General features: G+C 43.1%; 1 protein-coding gene across 3 annotated transcripts in view; it reads left to right on the forward strand.

Annotated features, from left to right (window-relative positions):
• Window positions 1-16708, forward strand: part of LOC143988774 (thyroglobulin-like) — a 308918-nt gene that overhangs the window by 44238 nt on the left and 247972 nt on the right. For all 3 annotated transcript variants that reach the window (XM_077488623.1, XM_077488624.1, XM_077488625.1), the window contains exon 6: window positions 2831-3040. In XM_077488623.1, coding sequence (XP_077344749.1) covers window positions 2831-3040 — 210 coding nt within the window. The remainder of the gene's footprint in view (window positions 1-2830; window positions 3041-16708) is intronic.

A 16708-nucleotide genomic window follows, 5' to 3' on the forward strand; every position in this document is an offset into this window, starting at 1 on the left:
TTTTTTGGGCATCACTGAGCTCCCCATTTGGGATCACGAAGTATCATTATTATCTGGAGGGCACTAGTATGAGATGAAGAGTTGACCCACTAAAGAGGAGGATATCTTCTGATGGGACCCATTGAGTTTATATAAACGCCCTAACTTGCCTATTTTCTGGTAAGCGCATCTAATATACGGTGACGGGCACTTTTATGCGCTTTTGGATCGTGTTGAATCACTGCGGTGTCACAAACGTTTATCCAGATTCACATATGAACTTTTTCCGATGGGACTTTTTTGTTTATGACACTATCTCTTGATGTATTTTTGTGTTTTATTTTGCACTTAAGGTGTTCTTATTGTTATAATTATTTGTGTTAATCACTCACACATTTTGATAATATATTTCATTTTTTATTTTTATTTTTATTTATAATATTTTCTAATATATATTTTTTAGTATTATTAATTTCATTAGTATAGGGTTGGCGCAGTTTTCTATTTTTGCATATTTGTTGGGTGTTATATCACATCTATTTCTGCAGCCTGTTTCACATATAGTTGATTTGTATTTATGTTTTTTTCTTAGCGCGGTATATTTTTTCCATTGGCATGTAGCATTGTGTGAGTGCTGGGGGGGGGGTTGGCGTCAGAGTCATTGCTGGGGGGTGGCATCAGTGTCATTGCTAGGGGTTGGCTTCAGTGGCAGTGCTGGGGGGGTGGCATCAGTGTCAGCGCTGGGGAGGTGGCGTCAGTGTCAGTGCTGGGGGGAGATGGGATGAGCGTCGGTGCTGGGGGGAGATGGGATGAGTGTCGGTGCTGGGGGGAGATGGGATGAGTGTCGGTGCTGGGTGGAGATGGGATGAGTGTCGGTGCTGGGTGGAGATGGGATGAGTGTCGGTGCTGGGGGGAGATGGGAGGAGTGTCAGTGCTGGGGTGAGATGGGAGGAGTATCAGCGCTGAGAGGAGTTGGGATGAGTCAGTGTCAGTGCTGGGGGGTGGGATGGAATCAGCGGTGGTGGTGGGGATTGGCTTCATTGGCAATGGCAGCGCTGGGGATTCCCCTGCATTTCTCTGTGTCTCTGTGTGAACTCACACAGCGGCCGTGATCTCTTGCAGCTCCTCCCCCATCACTGTACTCACTGCTTGGGTCAGCCATCATCTGCTTATTGCTTGTGATAAAATTGTCAGACCCGGCAGAGAGACAGTGTGGGACTGGGCGCTGTGCAGAGAGTCAGACAGAGAGGCAGCATGTGTGTGTGGCTGTGCGGAATGAGGGGAAAGAAACAGTGTGTCAGCGCTGCACAGCAGTGCACTGACTTACCTTCAATGGCGCCGCAGCCGCTCCTCTGTCTCTCTGAATCCAGTCCACCGCACTGCATGCATACACACATACTAAAGGTCGACTCCTCCCCCTGTGACCGGGAAACCAGTGAGCGGCCGCCCACTGTCCTTTCCTCCGGTCCCTGCCAGCCAATCCTAGGCTAATAATAGTAAATCTGACCAATCCCAGGAGAGTGGGAGTGTGTGCGGACACACAGCTTGTGCATTGCACACACCCTAAACACGGGCAAATCAGCTTCCCAGCCTGCAATCAGCTGATCGCAGGCTGGGAAGTTTCCCATAGACCGCCGCATGTCCGGCGCCCGGTCACTCTTAAAGTTACTTTTTTTTATAAGCTTGGGGGGCGGCGCCCGAGCGCCCCCTAAGGACGGACCGCTATTGGGTAAGACTCAGTTCTCCAAATTCTCTGTGTATTCCTGTCATAAATATACTTATTTACATCATCATATTGATTGACTCTGGAGAGGACTTTGGTGAGTGTGGGCTTGGAATATATTGTCTTGAAGGCAAGATGGGAATTATACTTCCTTCTTCCATAGGCCAAGTTCTTGTGCTACCACCCACCTAGACCTGTGGTTACTCTAGCCTTAAAATCACAAGATTAGAACACATAGTCATATTAGGAACACCAACTGAAAGAAAAAAATTCTGTCACTCCGGTGTATCACTGGGCTGGAAAGCTCTTATAAATGTTTTTGTTTAAAAAAAAAGGTTGTTGACCTGGGATGGACCTGCAAAAGACTAATTTGAAAAGGAAAAAATAAAGAGAAAACTTGCCCACTCAGCTTTGTTTTAGGTGCACAAGCCCAGTCAACAAATATATATAGCCGTATTTACTTACTAAATATACAAGCTCTGCTTCCTGATTGTGCCATTCAGAGGGATGATCAGTCCCATCCTCTGTACAGAGCCACTGGTAGGTTTAATTCTTTGTTGGCACTTTGAAATAAATGAGTTGCTTTTGTGTCGCTGTTTGGGCACTCAGGCTCAAAAAGGTTTGCCATCACTGGTTTGACTGCTTTGACCTTTGACAGTTGAGTGGTAAGGGTGGGGATTAGCACTGGCAAGGGATATTCCCAACATGAATAAAAGTTGTGACCCTGTGTACAGCCTGGACCTAGGATCCTCAGGACTCCACTGGAACAGGGATCAGTTTGAAAAATAATACAGGTGGATGCAGACATCAAAAAGAATCTTTAGCTTCATCTAGTTTCCAGAAACCCCTGCTTATTCTCCTCCTTGGAGTCTTTCCATTACGCTCTGTACATATGAAGCTGTAATGGCTCTGCAATTTGCCTTCCCAAGTTGTGGCCCATCTAGCTCTACCAACTGCTCAGATTTGTTTCTAGGGATAAAGGTTCTCCATTCATTGTCTACAGATTGCAGTTTTTTTTTGGCATTTCCTGCCACCAATTCAAGATTTTACAATCCTGTTCATAAATTTGGAACATTTTCCTTGCAAAGAGCTTTGGTTATCATTAATCTTTTCTGTGTATGTTGACAGACTTGACAACATGTTTGAAGCAGCGTCAAGAAGCTCTGGCAAAGAAGATAATTGGTCATTATATTCCACAGTGTGATGAAAAGGGCAATTACCAAGCACAGCAGTGCAATGGCAGCACCGGGCACTGCTGGTGTGTCAGCGCAATGGGAGCAGAGATTGCTGGTACAAAAACTCCACCTGGACAAACACGAGCTACATGTGAAAGGCATGGTAAGTCTCCATGCTAGGCCACAGAACTCATCAGAAAAATTATCTACACCACTACACCACTAGTATTTACTTTTAATATGTGACACAACACACAAAACAAATAAAAGTTTATACTGTTCTTATCTACATAATTGGAAATATATATATATATATATATATATATATATATATATATATATATATATATATATATATATATAAAATAAATATATTATGTTTATTAAAATTAAATCAAATGTTTATTACAAATCTGCACTACCAACCAGATGATATATTGTATGTATTGGCGTATAACACACACTTTTTCACCCTGAAAATGGGGTGCAAATAGTGTGTGCATGTTATACGCCGATACTGCAATTTGGGCTGCCTAGGAGGGAAGGGGGTGGAGGACAGGATGAGCGACATCAGATTACATACAGCAAGAATCTACCGTTTACTAAATGGCCTCAGTAATAGGAAGTCCCGTCTCCTGGGCCGGCATTGGACCAGTGTCCTGTCTATCATAGAAGCCGGTCCAGGAAGCGGGACTTTGTATTAAAGAGGCCGCCGAGTAAACAGGAGATTCTCACTGCAAGTAATCTGACGGCGCTCATCCCGCCCCTCCCCCCCCCCTCCGAGGCAGCAGTAATATGAGGTGAGGCTGCAGATGGGCAATGATCAGGCTGCATTCATGGCAATGGTGAGGCTGCATATGGGCAATGATCAGGCTGCAGATGGGCATTGATCAAGTTGCATTGGTGGGCAATTGTGAGGCTGCAGATGACATTGATCAGGTTGCAGATGGGCAATGGTGAGGCTGCATTAATGGGCACTGACCCTTATTTTGCTTCAAAGTTCTTTATTTAAAATTTGAGTTGGCTGGACGTGTGAGTGTGTGTGGAGCTGCAGGTGTGTGGAGGGTGGTGAACACTGGAGATGAGTGGAGCTGAGTGAGGGCTGTGACCCCGGAGTACTGACTCCCCCATCCCGCCCTCTCTCACTGCTTGACAGAGCGGAGGAACTGACACTGGCGGGTAACCTGGCGGTATAACGGCATAACGGTGGTCAGGAGGCAGCACAAGGCAGCACAAGGAGTATGAGGTACAGAGGCAGCTGCTGGTGATGCTGTTGTGCGGTGAGAGCCATCCATCCATCCACTCTTTCCTTAGCAGCACGGTGGGGGCCAGAGGAAGGGAGAGCTTTGGCTTTGTGTGGACATAACATGTGCCTTGAAGGCTGCTCTGGCTTGTGTTGATTCTACAGTGGCTTCATTAATATGGACTGGGCTCTATTTCATTATGGTAATCTTTATGAAAGCAAAGTGCCTGTGAATTCCTAACCTCTGCTAAATGTGTGCTACATGCTTGCTAGCTTGTTAAGACTGAGATACTGCTGGTGAAATTAATTGAAGTGGAGCCTATGTATATTGGTTAAAACTCTGGCTGAAATGCATTTATATCCTGGTTATTGGTGCCAATAGAAATAAACATGTGAACGTATGTGAAGAGTGTATGGAAATGTTCACAGAAGTATTATTGAATACAGACATTTAACGGTGTTCCCCGCTGAAATATAATCTGTTTATAAAAAAAAAGAGAGAGAGTCTCTCCTCCCCCCCCCCCCTGCGACTTGTGAAGTTAAGTAAGGGTGCAAAGTAGCCCTGTGGGAGTAAATCCCTGTGAGTTAAAGGGGGGCAGAATGCAGCAATTACGCTCTGCCAAGGATAAAAACCCTCACCAAGCGGGTTCAGCTGCTACTGCAGCAGCCGCAAAATTGGAGCAGTATGCACACACTCCAGCACAATCTGCCCCTAAGAAGGGGTTGCAGACAAAATCGCAACAAGGGAGCACTGCGGATAGAAAAAGCCAAGGCCAGGGCCAGGCTCATGCATCTGGCTCCACACCGCGGGTACAGCCATCCCGGGGACAGCATAGTAAAAACCCGGGGTTACCTGACCAAGGGGAAAAAGCAACCGGGATCTCAGAAATTACGGACTACACTTTAATGGAGCGAGAGCCAACATTATTAGATGGGTTTAACCTCCCTGGCGGTATGATTCAGTCTGGATTTAGGTGCTGAAAGCGGTACAATTATTTTGCATGGAAATTTGGCGTTTTATTTTGTAGTCCTGTAATTCTTAGGAATAACTCTCTTAAATCTGTTCAAACCAGAGTCTAGCAGACATCCCGGGTATGATAAAGTTTATAATATAATAATGAATAATAAAAATTATTCAATAATGTAATCAAATCCTAAAACACTGAAAAGGGGGCACGTTTTGGTTGCTATGGGCAATTTCCAAATTCCAGGCAGAAAAAACAGTATTTATAATATAAAAGTGCCTACAGGGCACTGCACAGACCACTAGGGACAAAGGGTGTGTGTATTTTTTAATACAGTACTGTAATCTGTAAGATTACAGTGCTGTGTGTGTTTTGTGTCTTTTTACCTTTTTGAATTTGCCGCCGTTCTTCGCTCCCGTGCGCCGTAACGTCGCAGGGAACGGAGCTCGGCGGCATTCGGCACTGTGAATCAAGCGGAGAACAGCTCGATCACACAGCGCGGAGGACATAGCTGGATCCAGGGGACAAGGTAAGTAACTCTCCCTGTGTCCTCCCCTGCATCCAGCGATGCGATCCCAAGTCTGGTACGGGGTTACCGCTCCTGTTAGTGAAATCCCAACCCGAGCCAGACTCGGGATTACCGCTAGGGGGGTTAAAGCAGTAATAACATGCAATGAGTCAGTTAAAGACCTAGGGGAACAAATAAAGGGGGTCAAGGAGGATATAAACACGGTGACAGGTGAATTTCAGAAAATAGTAGAAAGGACAACGGCACTTGAGGGAAGAGTTAGCCAGCTGGAAGATGATATGGCACCTGTGGTAAAATAACTGAAAATGATACAAGGTCAGATGCTCAAACAGGCCTCTAGATTAGAAGAAATGGAAAATAGAAGCCGAAGAGATAACATACGGGTGGTTGGTCTACCGGAAAAAAGTGAGGGTCTGAACCCTACAGAATTTTTTGAAAAGTGGCTAATTGAGCTTTTTGGGAAGGAGGCATTCTCAGCTTAATTTTGTATAGTAAGAGCACATAGAGTCCCTTTTAAACCCCACCCCCCTGCAGGAGGATACCCTTGGGCTTTATTATTGAAATTTTTGAATTACAAGGATAAAGTACTACTACTACAGAAAGCTAGAGAAGCAGGAACTATATTTTTCAATGGTGTAAAAATTTCTTTTTATTCTGATTTTTCACTGGACCTTCAAAAAAGAAGAATGGAGTATGCCCAGGTTAAACGTGCCCTACAAAAACTCAAAGTGTCTTATGCCCTTCTCTACCCCGCAAAACTGACAGTAATGGCGTTGGGCGCTAATCAGATTTTTAATTCACCGGCTGGGGTTGAGAACTGGCTGGAGGAAAACATGGAGCAATTATGGACACTCTGATAAATGTATTAATGTTGTTTTATAACTTATAAAGGTATAGTTTACAACACTCGGGTGGAATTGGGCGGAATTCTGGGTGGAGAGGGGAGTTTAGCACAATGGGTGGGTGCAAAAGGAGTGATGGAAGGTAGTGAAAGGGCGCAAGGAAGGGAGGTGCAAATGGAATGGGAAATGGGCACTGTAAGCCCCCTAGGGGGTCACCAAAAAAAGTGGGGGAGGGAGGGGGTAGGAACTGGTGGGGGTTAAGGGGGGACAAGAGGGGGGGAGATTGGTGTGGGAGGAGGGAAGGGGTACACTGGCTTGACTCAAGGTATAAGTTTGAGGAAGTACGGGTTAAAGAATAGCACTTTGCTAAAGAAGGGAGTAAGTGACACTAAAGTAAGACACATAAGGCACATGAGGCAAATATGGAGAAATGAGGTGTGTATTATATAGGGATGAATATAAATGGGAGGTAGACAGGGGAAAAAGGGAATAAATATAGGTACGTAATGGGTGATAGTACATATGGTACATATTATAAGGTAGATGCTTAAATGCAAAATAGAACACAAAAAATGTAATCTTGGAATGTAAGAGGGTTGGGTACAGTAGGTAAGAAAGCTGCAGTATTTTCCTTACTAGAGCAAGGTGGGGTAGAACTGGTTTGCCTGCAGGAAACGCACTTAACAACTTAACAGCTCAACAGATTAGAAAAAATATCAAAATCAGTACCACTCAACACATGGTGCATATAGTAAGGGGGTAAGGGTGTTGGTGAAGTCCAGGGTGAATTTTTCATACAGGCAATCTAGTATAGATGTTCTCGGTCGCTATGCTTTTCTTTATTGTTTAATTGATAATAGTGCGTTTGTGCTGGCAAACGCTTATATTCCTCCACCATTTAAAATAGACGTTCTGCTTAAACTCAATGAGTTCTCGTTGGATAAGCAAGAAGTTCCAACTATAGTAGTAGGTGATTTCATTGAAGTCCTGGATAATAAGTTAGATAGGTTGCCAGCCCAGAAGATAATAGAGGGGAGGGAGAAGGGAACATTTTATCAGTTTTTAGAGGAAGCGGGATGGTATGATCTCTGGAGAGTGCGGAATCCAGGCGTTCAGCAATATTCTTGTTATTCAGCTATGCATTACACACTCTCCAGAATTGATTTGTCATTGGGTAAGGAAAAAATACTACAGGGTATAGAAAAAGTAATATATTGGCCAAGAGGGATATCAGATCACTCTCCGTTAATTACGTTTATATCAAATGAGGAAAGGGTGCAGAAGGAGTGGAAAATAAACCCATACTGGTTTGAATTAATCAAAGATAGGGATGGTATTCTACAAAAATTAAAAGAATTTAGAGAATTCAATGTGGGTACAGCAACGCCAGGAGTAATCTGGGATACGTTGAAAGCATTTCTCTGGGGTAACTTAATACAACAGGTGGCTAAATATAATAAAACTGAGGGGGCCCGTGAGGAAAGATGCAGAAGAGAGGTAGTTACCACTGAGAACAACTATATATCTGTTCCATCACTAGAAAGGAAAACAGCCTGGCTGGATAAATAGGAATATAAACTGATCTGTATGCAGAGGGTGGAGACAAAACATCTTCTACAGCGTCAGGCCCACTTTATGGAAGGTGAATTCGTAGGGAGGATGCTGGCGCAAGTGGTAAAGTCCAATGCCCCAGCATCCACTATTTCTGTTATCAGGACTATGGGTGGGGAGATAACTTCAAACCCCCAAAAAAATATTTACCTTTAAGGAATACTACAAGGAATTATATACCGCTAGGGCAAGAAGTGGGAGGGAACAAATGGAAGAGTTTTTAGAGAATTTGGAGATACCTAAAATAACACAAGAAGAGAGGGAGGATTTGGAAACACCAATCTCACTTATGGAATTGCAGCAGGCAGTCACCGATATGGCCAATCAAAAAGCCCCCGGCCCAGATGGCTTGCCAGTCGAAACATATAAATACTATGGGGAAGTACTGATCCCTGAACTTTTAAAAACATTGAGAGGCGCACTGGAGGTGGGTCATTTACCCGCTTCAATGTTGGAAGCAATTATTATTGTGCTTCACAAAGAGGGGAAGGATCCACTGGATGTTGCTGCATACAGGCCAATATCACTTCTATGTGCAGATGCAAAAATTCTGGCTATCTCCATAAGAAAAACCCGGAAATAATGGGTTTTCAGATAACTACGGGTGAGGAGAAAATAGCGTTATATGCAGACGATATATTATTGTTCTTGGGAGATGCGAGGGACTCATTATTGAGGGCAATGGGCACGGTGGTAAAGTTTGGTGGGTTTTCTGGGTTGGAAATAAATTGGACGAAGTCTGAATTACTTCCGCTACATATAACTAAAGAAGCAATAATACCTGTGCTGTCCTAGTTGGCAGTTGTAGACGCATTGAAATATTTGGGGATTATAATAACTAGAGATCCCAACCAATATTTAAATAAAAATCTTGTCCCACTACTTGCTAGATGAAAAAAAAAATGTATATTTGGAAACAGTTGCCATTATCAACAGCAGGCAGATGTAGCTTGATAATAATGGTGTGGCTGCCCCAACTTCTGTACATATTACAAAATGCCCCAGTGTGGATACCTAAAAAATGGTTTAATAAAATAGAAAGTTTATTTAGGGAATTAATCTGGAAAGGGGGGCAAGCTAGAATTAGGCTGCATATTTTACAACTCCCAATAGGGGAAGGGGGGGGGTTTCATTGCCCAATCCTGAGCATTATAATTATGCTTCACAATTGCAACATCTGATGGGTTGTGAGGATTCGAATGGAGGGACCCCTAACTGGAAAATCTTACTAACGGGAGCACTGCATGACACAATAGTCGAAACATTAGAGGCTAACTCTTTCAGTTATAAGAATCCAACAACTAGAATGATTATTAAAATATGGAAAACAATTAAAAAGGCAATGAAATACAGTGGTTTTAATATATTTACCCCTATTTGGAATAATAGCAATCTGCAGGAACTATTACCAATAGGAAAAAATAAGGCTTGGGATTAAAAAGACTGCAGCAACTATATATGGGAAATACACTGAAAAATGTTGATGTATTGAAAAGGGAATTTAATATACCGCAAAATACATACTTTACTTATCTTCAGGTGAGTCAGGTTTTGAAAGTTCAATTTAGAAACCAACCCCTGTATTGGAAAGAAGTCCCTCTTTTGCAACGTATAGCTCAGGCTAGTGTCATTAAAGGCTTAATTTCAGAAATATATGGACAAATAAGTAAACAGGTTAATGGCGAGAGGAAATTAGATTCAGTAAAATTAAAATGGGAACATGATATAAGAATAATAACACAAGAACAGTGGAGGAGGATACTGGAGGCATCTTCCTTGGTATCCGTTGCTCCGTCACAAAAAATATCACAGCTAATGCTGCTAAACAGGGCATATTATACTCCTAAATGGCTATTTAAGTTTGGTAAGATAGAAGATGACTGCTGCCCGAGATGTAGGGGTTCGGGGGACCTACTACATTTGATGTGGAAATGCCCCAAGCTATTTCGCTATTGGGATGGAGTGATTAACATTCTGCAGGAAACGTTTGATATTAGATTAAAAAAAGAAGCAATGGTCTGTCTATTGGGATACAGGCAGGAGTTAGGGGAAAATAGGAGTAAAACGGTAGCCATCTGGAGAAGTTTATTCCAAGCTAGGAAATTGCTAGCAATAAGATGGCAATCGAAGGTGGCCCCTACTGTCAAAAATTGGATTGCTGTTATGAATAAAACCCTCCCCAAAGAGAGAGCGGCTTATGTAAGGAGATGTAACCTCAAAGAGTTTATTAGAATGTGGGAGCCTTGGTCAAGGGGAAAGCATGGTGGTATACAGTATTGAGTAATTAAAATATTTAGGGATAGCCAGTCGGAGGGGGGGGGGGGGGGATTTAAGAAGTAAGTCGGGCTAACAAACCTATTGCCGGAAGTCAAAAAAGGGTGGAAGGGATGACCCTCCTTCTCGCGCTCCTTTCGTTCAGTCAAAGACGGGGTGGGTTATAACGCCCTGGGGAGACTATCAGTGGCTGGTACGAAGGCTCTGTTAAGCCGCTCTCTCGTTGGTTTTAAAAGGGAAGGGTAGAGAGGGAAAGTAGACTTGTTTTCCTATATCTTCCCTCCTAAAATGAAGGTGCATGTTATATGCCTGTGTATGTTATATGGCGATAAATATGATAATTCTCCTAAAACACATATACACAGTCTCACAAACCACTAGAATTTATGTGGCACTATGGCTGCACTCACACTTCAGCTGAGGATCTTTGGTAGTTTCCCTTGCTGTTTTTCAGCGGTTTTACTTGAGTGTTTCTTATTTTAGGTTTTAGCAAATAGAAAGCTAAAAACTATAGGAAAATAGTGAAAAAATCGCGCTACTACCTACTATTCAGAAAAGAATGTGTCTTTGTGCACACATCAATACTGCTGCAGTCCTGCTATATACCCAAAAATATATCTGCTCACATAAATTACTAAAAGAACCGCGCTGTCCTAAGTGTGAACTTGGGTCGTATGTAATCCCAATAAAAGAGTCAAATATTACAATACCACAAATCGTGAAAAAATGTGTCAGTAAATACTACTACAGAAAATAAAATATGGTGCTAGGAAAAAGAAATAATATATGTATATAGTAACGTCTGTAACCACAGTTCAATAGGTATAAATGAATGCCCTATAAGTTTAGTTAACAGATGGTGATGAACAAAATATTGATTCAAGTGAAAAAAATATATTAAATTGTTAACAAATTAATAATAATCCCATAAATTGTCCAATTAGTTATAATCAGTCCATAAAAATGAAAACACCACGTGTCAAAATGTGATATTAACGTGTTTCCAAGATCTTGTTCAGAAATTCCAGCAGCTCAGCGACTGTAAACGTGCACCACCACCATAAGTGAAAATTGGCTCCTTACCAGATGTTCTAAGATTGTATGCTCTAAAAGTCAGACCAGGCTGTATATACTCCTCAAACGTCCGTAGGCTCCACCCATAGGTCAAATCGTTAAACAGTCAGGTTCCAATATTTGACAATAACCGGTCAGCCATAAAGAGGAGGAAAAAAACTCCAAATAGTGTAAAAACGTTTTATTAAAATAATAAAAAACAGAAAATGCACTTACAAAAAGTCAAGCACAATGGGGCATGTCACAGTAGGTAGCGCCGGCCGGACGCGAATCCTCCACTCCAATACCCTCACCAGTTAGTTCGTTCAGAGGCAATGAATAGCGTGTCACACCGCCCGACGCGTTTCGTGAAATGTCACGTCTTCTCGGGGCTCGGGTGACACGCCATGTTGCCCCCTTTTTTAAATGGTATCCCAAAGTCCGGGCCTCCCCCTCTCATGGGCGGTACAAACATCGTGGGCGGTTCAAAGGCGGTAATGGCGCCAAAAATGCGTCATAGCACATCAGCCAATCACTAACCCACTAGGTGAATCACTTGGCCTATCACCGTTGGTTCCCCGCTGGATATCAGCGGGAACCGAGCCTCGATGTCATACCTGTATCGGAGAACCCCTCTCAGCGTAAATCCGGAAGTGACGCACTGTCAGACGTCACGAACAATTGGCCATTCACCGTTGGTTCCCCGCCGAACTTCGGCGGGGACCACGCCTCGATATCAGAGCCGCGCCAGGACTCACATCTCCGCACAAATGCGGAAATGGCGTCCCGAGCGGCACAGCCTCCCCGCTGGCAGCGTGATTACGTCATACCGACGCATCGCTCCCTGCTGGTCATCATACGTGAACTCACACCCGGAAGTGAATAGAGGCGAGGCAAGGACCAGGCCTCGCTTTCAATCCCCACCCCGCATTCAAAATACACAGGGAGTGAACGGAACAAAAAGGGACAAAATCGCTATTGCCCCCCCACAGAAACGGGCAATAAGCAATCCCCCATATCCTTGTAGGTGTCCTAGTGGCAAAAACATTGGAAAAAATAGTAATAATAATATTTTTTTTCCACTCGCCACACAGGGAAAAATATGTATGTAGCCACTGAGGGGCAGGCCCGTATCCAAGGGGACCATGGTAAACAAAAAGCAAACATTATCAAAATAATAAACATGAATGATAAAATTACATTAAATGTATAGCGCTAGACATATGAACATCTGCCCAATCTAATTATTATAAAAATAATTACATAAAATCAAACATCATGTTATTAAAAATGATATTCTCTTTACAGTGGCACCATTAACATGTATATAAAATATATAAGGTGGAAGTGTAATGTTAGTGACGCAAATTATTCTCCAACAGATTTGAACAAAAATCATACAAAGACCACATCCGATATAGTCCTCCATTGTAACACTAATTATCCATAAATATTGTATAGAAGAAAGATATAATAGTCTGAGTGACATATGGCAAAGGGAAAAATTTAGGGGGGGGGGGGGTCACCCCCTCTTACGTTAAGCGTTATTTATGAACTCATTTACGTCAATGTCGACGTTCATCCCAAAGGGGGCGTATGTTTTTAATCTATGTATCCATGACATCTCTAGACGGGAGATATCCCTTACCAGTGACCCTCCCCTCCAATGGGGTCTGTACTTATCTATTCCCATGTACAGGGTATTAGAGGGATTTCTGTCATGTACCTCATCATAGTGTCTGGAAACAGGGTGCTTGTCGAAGCCCCGCTTAATATTGCCAATATGTTCATTTAGCCTAACTTTAAGGGCTCTCTTGGTCCTCCCCACGTATTGGAGTCCGCACGGACACTGGATAAGATATACAACCGCCGTCGAGGAGCAAGTTATAAAAGGCTCCACCTTGTATGATTTGAGTGTACTGGTAGAGGAGAATTCACAGATTTTGGAATTCCTATTCACATTTAATGTGCATACCTGACAGTTTTTACATTTATGAAACCCTGTTAAGTTTTGAAAAAAACACCTATTTACTTTCGGGGGGCTCTGTACACTAGGGGCAACCTTGCTACCCAGTGTTGGTACCCCCCTGAAAATAACTCTAGGGTTTTCAGGTAAAATCGGACCCAAAACCGGATCATTGGTCAAAATATGCCAATGTTTGTATATTAATTGCTTAATTTGCCGATGTTGCATCGAATAAGTAGTCACGAAGGGTGATAATGCCTGGTTCTTGTCTCTCTCAGCGTCAGTAACTTCTGCCAGTAGGGATAACCTATCCCTATTGCGTGCTGTATTCAGGGCCTCAGTCAGGGCCTCGGTCGCATACCCTTTCTCCCTAAACCTTTGGGATAATATTTCAGCTTGTTCGTCAAATGTGGTAACGTTAGTACAGTTCCTCCTAAGGCGCATGTACTGTCCAAAGGGGACCGATTTTAACCATGAGGCATGGTGACAGCTACCTATAGGGATATAAGAATTTCTATCCGTTGGTTTAAAGTACGTCGATGTGACAAACATGTCGCCCGCCACTCTAACATTCAAATCCAAAAAGTTAACCGCCTCTCTACTGGACTCATAATTGAGTCTAATGCCTCTATTATTCTGGTTCAACGACTCCATATAATTGTGTAAATCCAACTCCTCCCCATCCCATAGGAGGAGGACGTCGTCGATATAACGTACCCATAACACAACTTCGGGTCGCCTTGGGGTATCGACCATGTCCTCCTCCCATTTGGCCATGAAAAGGTTGGCCAGGCTGGGGGCATATTTAGCCCCCATGGCCACACCCCTATCCTGGCGGAAATATTGGTTGTCGAACCAAAAATAATTGTGCCCTGCAGCAAATATTAACAATTCTAAAATAAAATCTATTTGGGTCTGGGCTAGACCTGAACCTCGTTCTAAAAATAATCTCACTGCCTCAAACCCCAGTTCATGGGGGATGATAGTGTACAGCGACGTGACATCAGCCGTCACGAGCCAAAGGCCTTCTCTTGGTTTAATTTTACTGAGCATATTGATGATCTGCTTAGTGTCTTTTACATAAGAAGGGATTTTCTGCACCAGCGGTTGCAGAAAAAAATCAATGTATTTGCCCGCCCGGGACGTCACCGAGTCGATCCCACTGACTATCGGGCGTCCCGGGGGGCAAATAGCATTTTTATGTATCTTTGGGAGATAATAAATGACCGGTGTGCGCGGAGCAACCGGTACTAGAAACAACCTCTCTCTGTCGCTGAGGATTCCCTTCTGGAATCCCCTATCAACGATTTTCTCCAACTCCTTCTTGTATTTTATCACGGGGTCCCTGTTAATCACTGTGTAAGTCTCACTATCGTCCACAATCCTGTGCATTTCTTTAAGGTAATCGCATTTATCCAAAATCACGATCCCTCCTCCCTTGTCTGCTGGCCTAATTACAAGAGATTTATTACTACACAAGGTATCCAAGCCTTTCTGTAAATCCCCGTGCATCCTTACTTTTTTTAATTCGATTTTCTCCAAGTCGCGTAATACCACGTCTCTAAAGACCCTAATGTTAGGGGCTAAGGGTCCCGGGGGATTAAAGAGTGACGCATTAGCGAGGCCAGAATGTTTAAATTCTGATCTAATTTCATGATTCCCTGTGATGGGATTTCCCAGCATATATCTCTTAATACCCAGTCTGCGCACGTACTTATGGACATCCATATAGGTCCCAAACTTGCTCAAGCCTCTAGGCGGAGCAAATTTGAGGCCCTTGTCTAAAATTCGTTGTTCCGAATCAGTGAGTACTTGCTTGCTGAGATTGAAAATCCCTTTCCCTAGGGTCTTTTTCGTTTTTGCTGACTGTAGTCGCCTCCCCCCTCGGACCCCTCTCTTTGTTCTATGGGCCTTTTCAGACCTCTGTTGTCTACCGGAAAATCCCATCCCTGGTTGGCCCTATTGTTGTAATTATATTGTGAAATACCCTGTCTAGGACCATACCCTGTCTGGTACTGTCCATTTGAGTTGTATTCCTGTTGGTAAATATTACCGTTACGTCTCCATCCGTTCGACGCCTCCACATCGGATAGAGGGAGGAAACGATTCTGAGTTGGTATATCATAAGTCTGAGGCACTCTATCTCTGTTATGATATATAGATCTCTCCTGATCAAAACCTGGGATAGAACCCCATGGTTCATACTCCCCTAATCTCTGATCATATGAGACTCTCCGTGTATTATTGCCAGGGAAATCCCTCTTATTGTTCTTAGGACCCTTCTTAGGTCCCTTCCCCGGGGTTCCCCTTAAGGGCCACTGCGGAGAACGACCAGGATGACCTTGGTTATGGCTCCCCCTTGTTTGAGTCTGTCCTTCACCTACAGGATAGTGCATGATATGATTTCCTGATATAGTCCCTGAGGGGTTTATCATGGTTCCACTAGAGCTGTTAGGAGGGAACGTGTCCATACGCTCGCTTTCCCTCTCGGAGGCTAACTTTTTCTGCCAGAGGAAAACCAAACCTGACTGATAGTCCTCTCTATCTCTTGCATATTTTTTCTTCTTTTTTAATTTCTGTTCCTTTTCCTCCTTTTCAAGGGTTTTTAAAAGGTTTTTAGAACATTCCTTGTACTCTTCACTCGCATTGAGAGGAACCAATATATCTTTGATCTTTTTGATCTCCTCATCAAGGCGGGCTAGTTTATCGCTCTTTCTTTGGGCAAGAAAACGCAACAAACACAGGCCGGAATCGTTAAAAAACTTTGACCAGCCTTCTAAGTCAGGTTCATCTCTATGTGGACTCAATTCCCACCTCAAGCTTCTAGGGACCATGCCTTCCTTGATGTAGGTCTCAAAGAAGGCAATATCCCATTGGGCATGAACCTCAGACACAGTGAGATTTTTTAGTCTGGTAAATAGACCCTTGGTGTCGGTATCAAGGGGCCCCTGGGTGGAATCAAAGACCCCAGTGATATCGATCACCCTTTTGGTACGGAATTCAAAAATATCCATTACAAGTATTCTAGGTGTTAACCTCTAGTGCAGCGATAATAAATTGGTGAAATATAAACAGAAAAATAGTGAAAAAATCGCGCTACTACCTACTATTCAGAAAAGAACGAAAAGAATGTGTCTTTGTGCACACATCAATACTGCTGCAGTCCTGCTATATACCCAAAAATATATCTGCTCACATAAATTACTAAAAGAACCGCGCTGTCCTAAGTGTGAACTTAGGTCGTATGTAATCCCAATAAAAGAGTCAAATATTACAATACCACAAATCGTGAAAAAATGTGTCAGTAAATACTACTACAGAAAATAAAATATGGTGCTAGGAAAAAGA

This window comes from Lithobates pipiens, unplaced genomic scaffold (genome assembly GCF_037356315.1).
Source record: "Lithobates pipiens isolate NorthernLeopardFrog02 unplaced genomic scaffold, aLitPip1_a1.2 Scaffold_18, whole genome shotgun sequence".
NCBI lineage: Eukaryota > Metazoa > Chordata > Amphibia > Anura > Ranidae > Lithobates > Lithobates pipiens.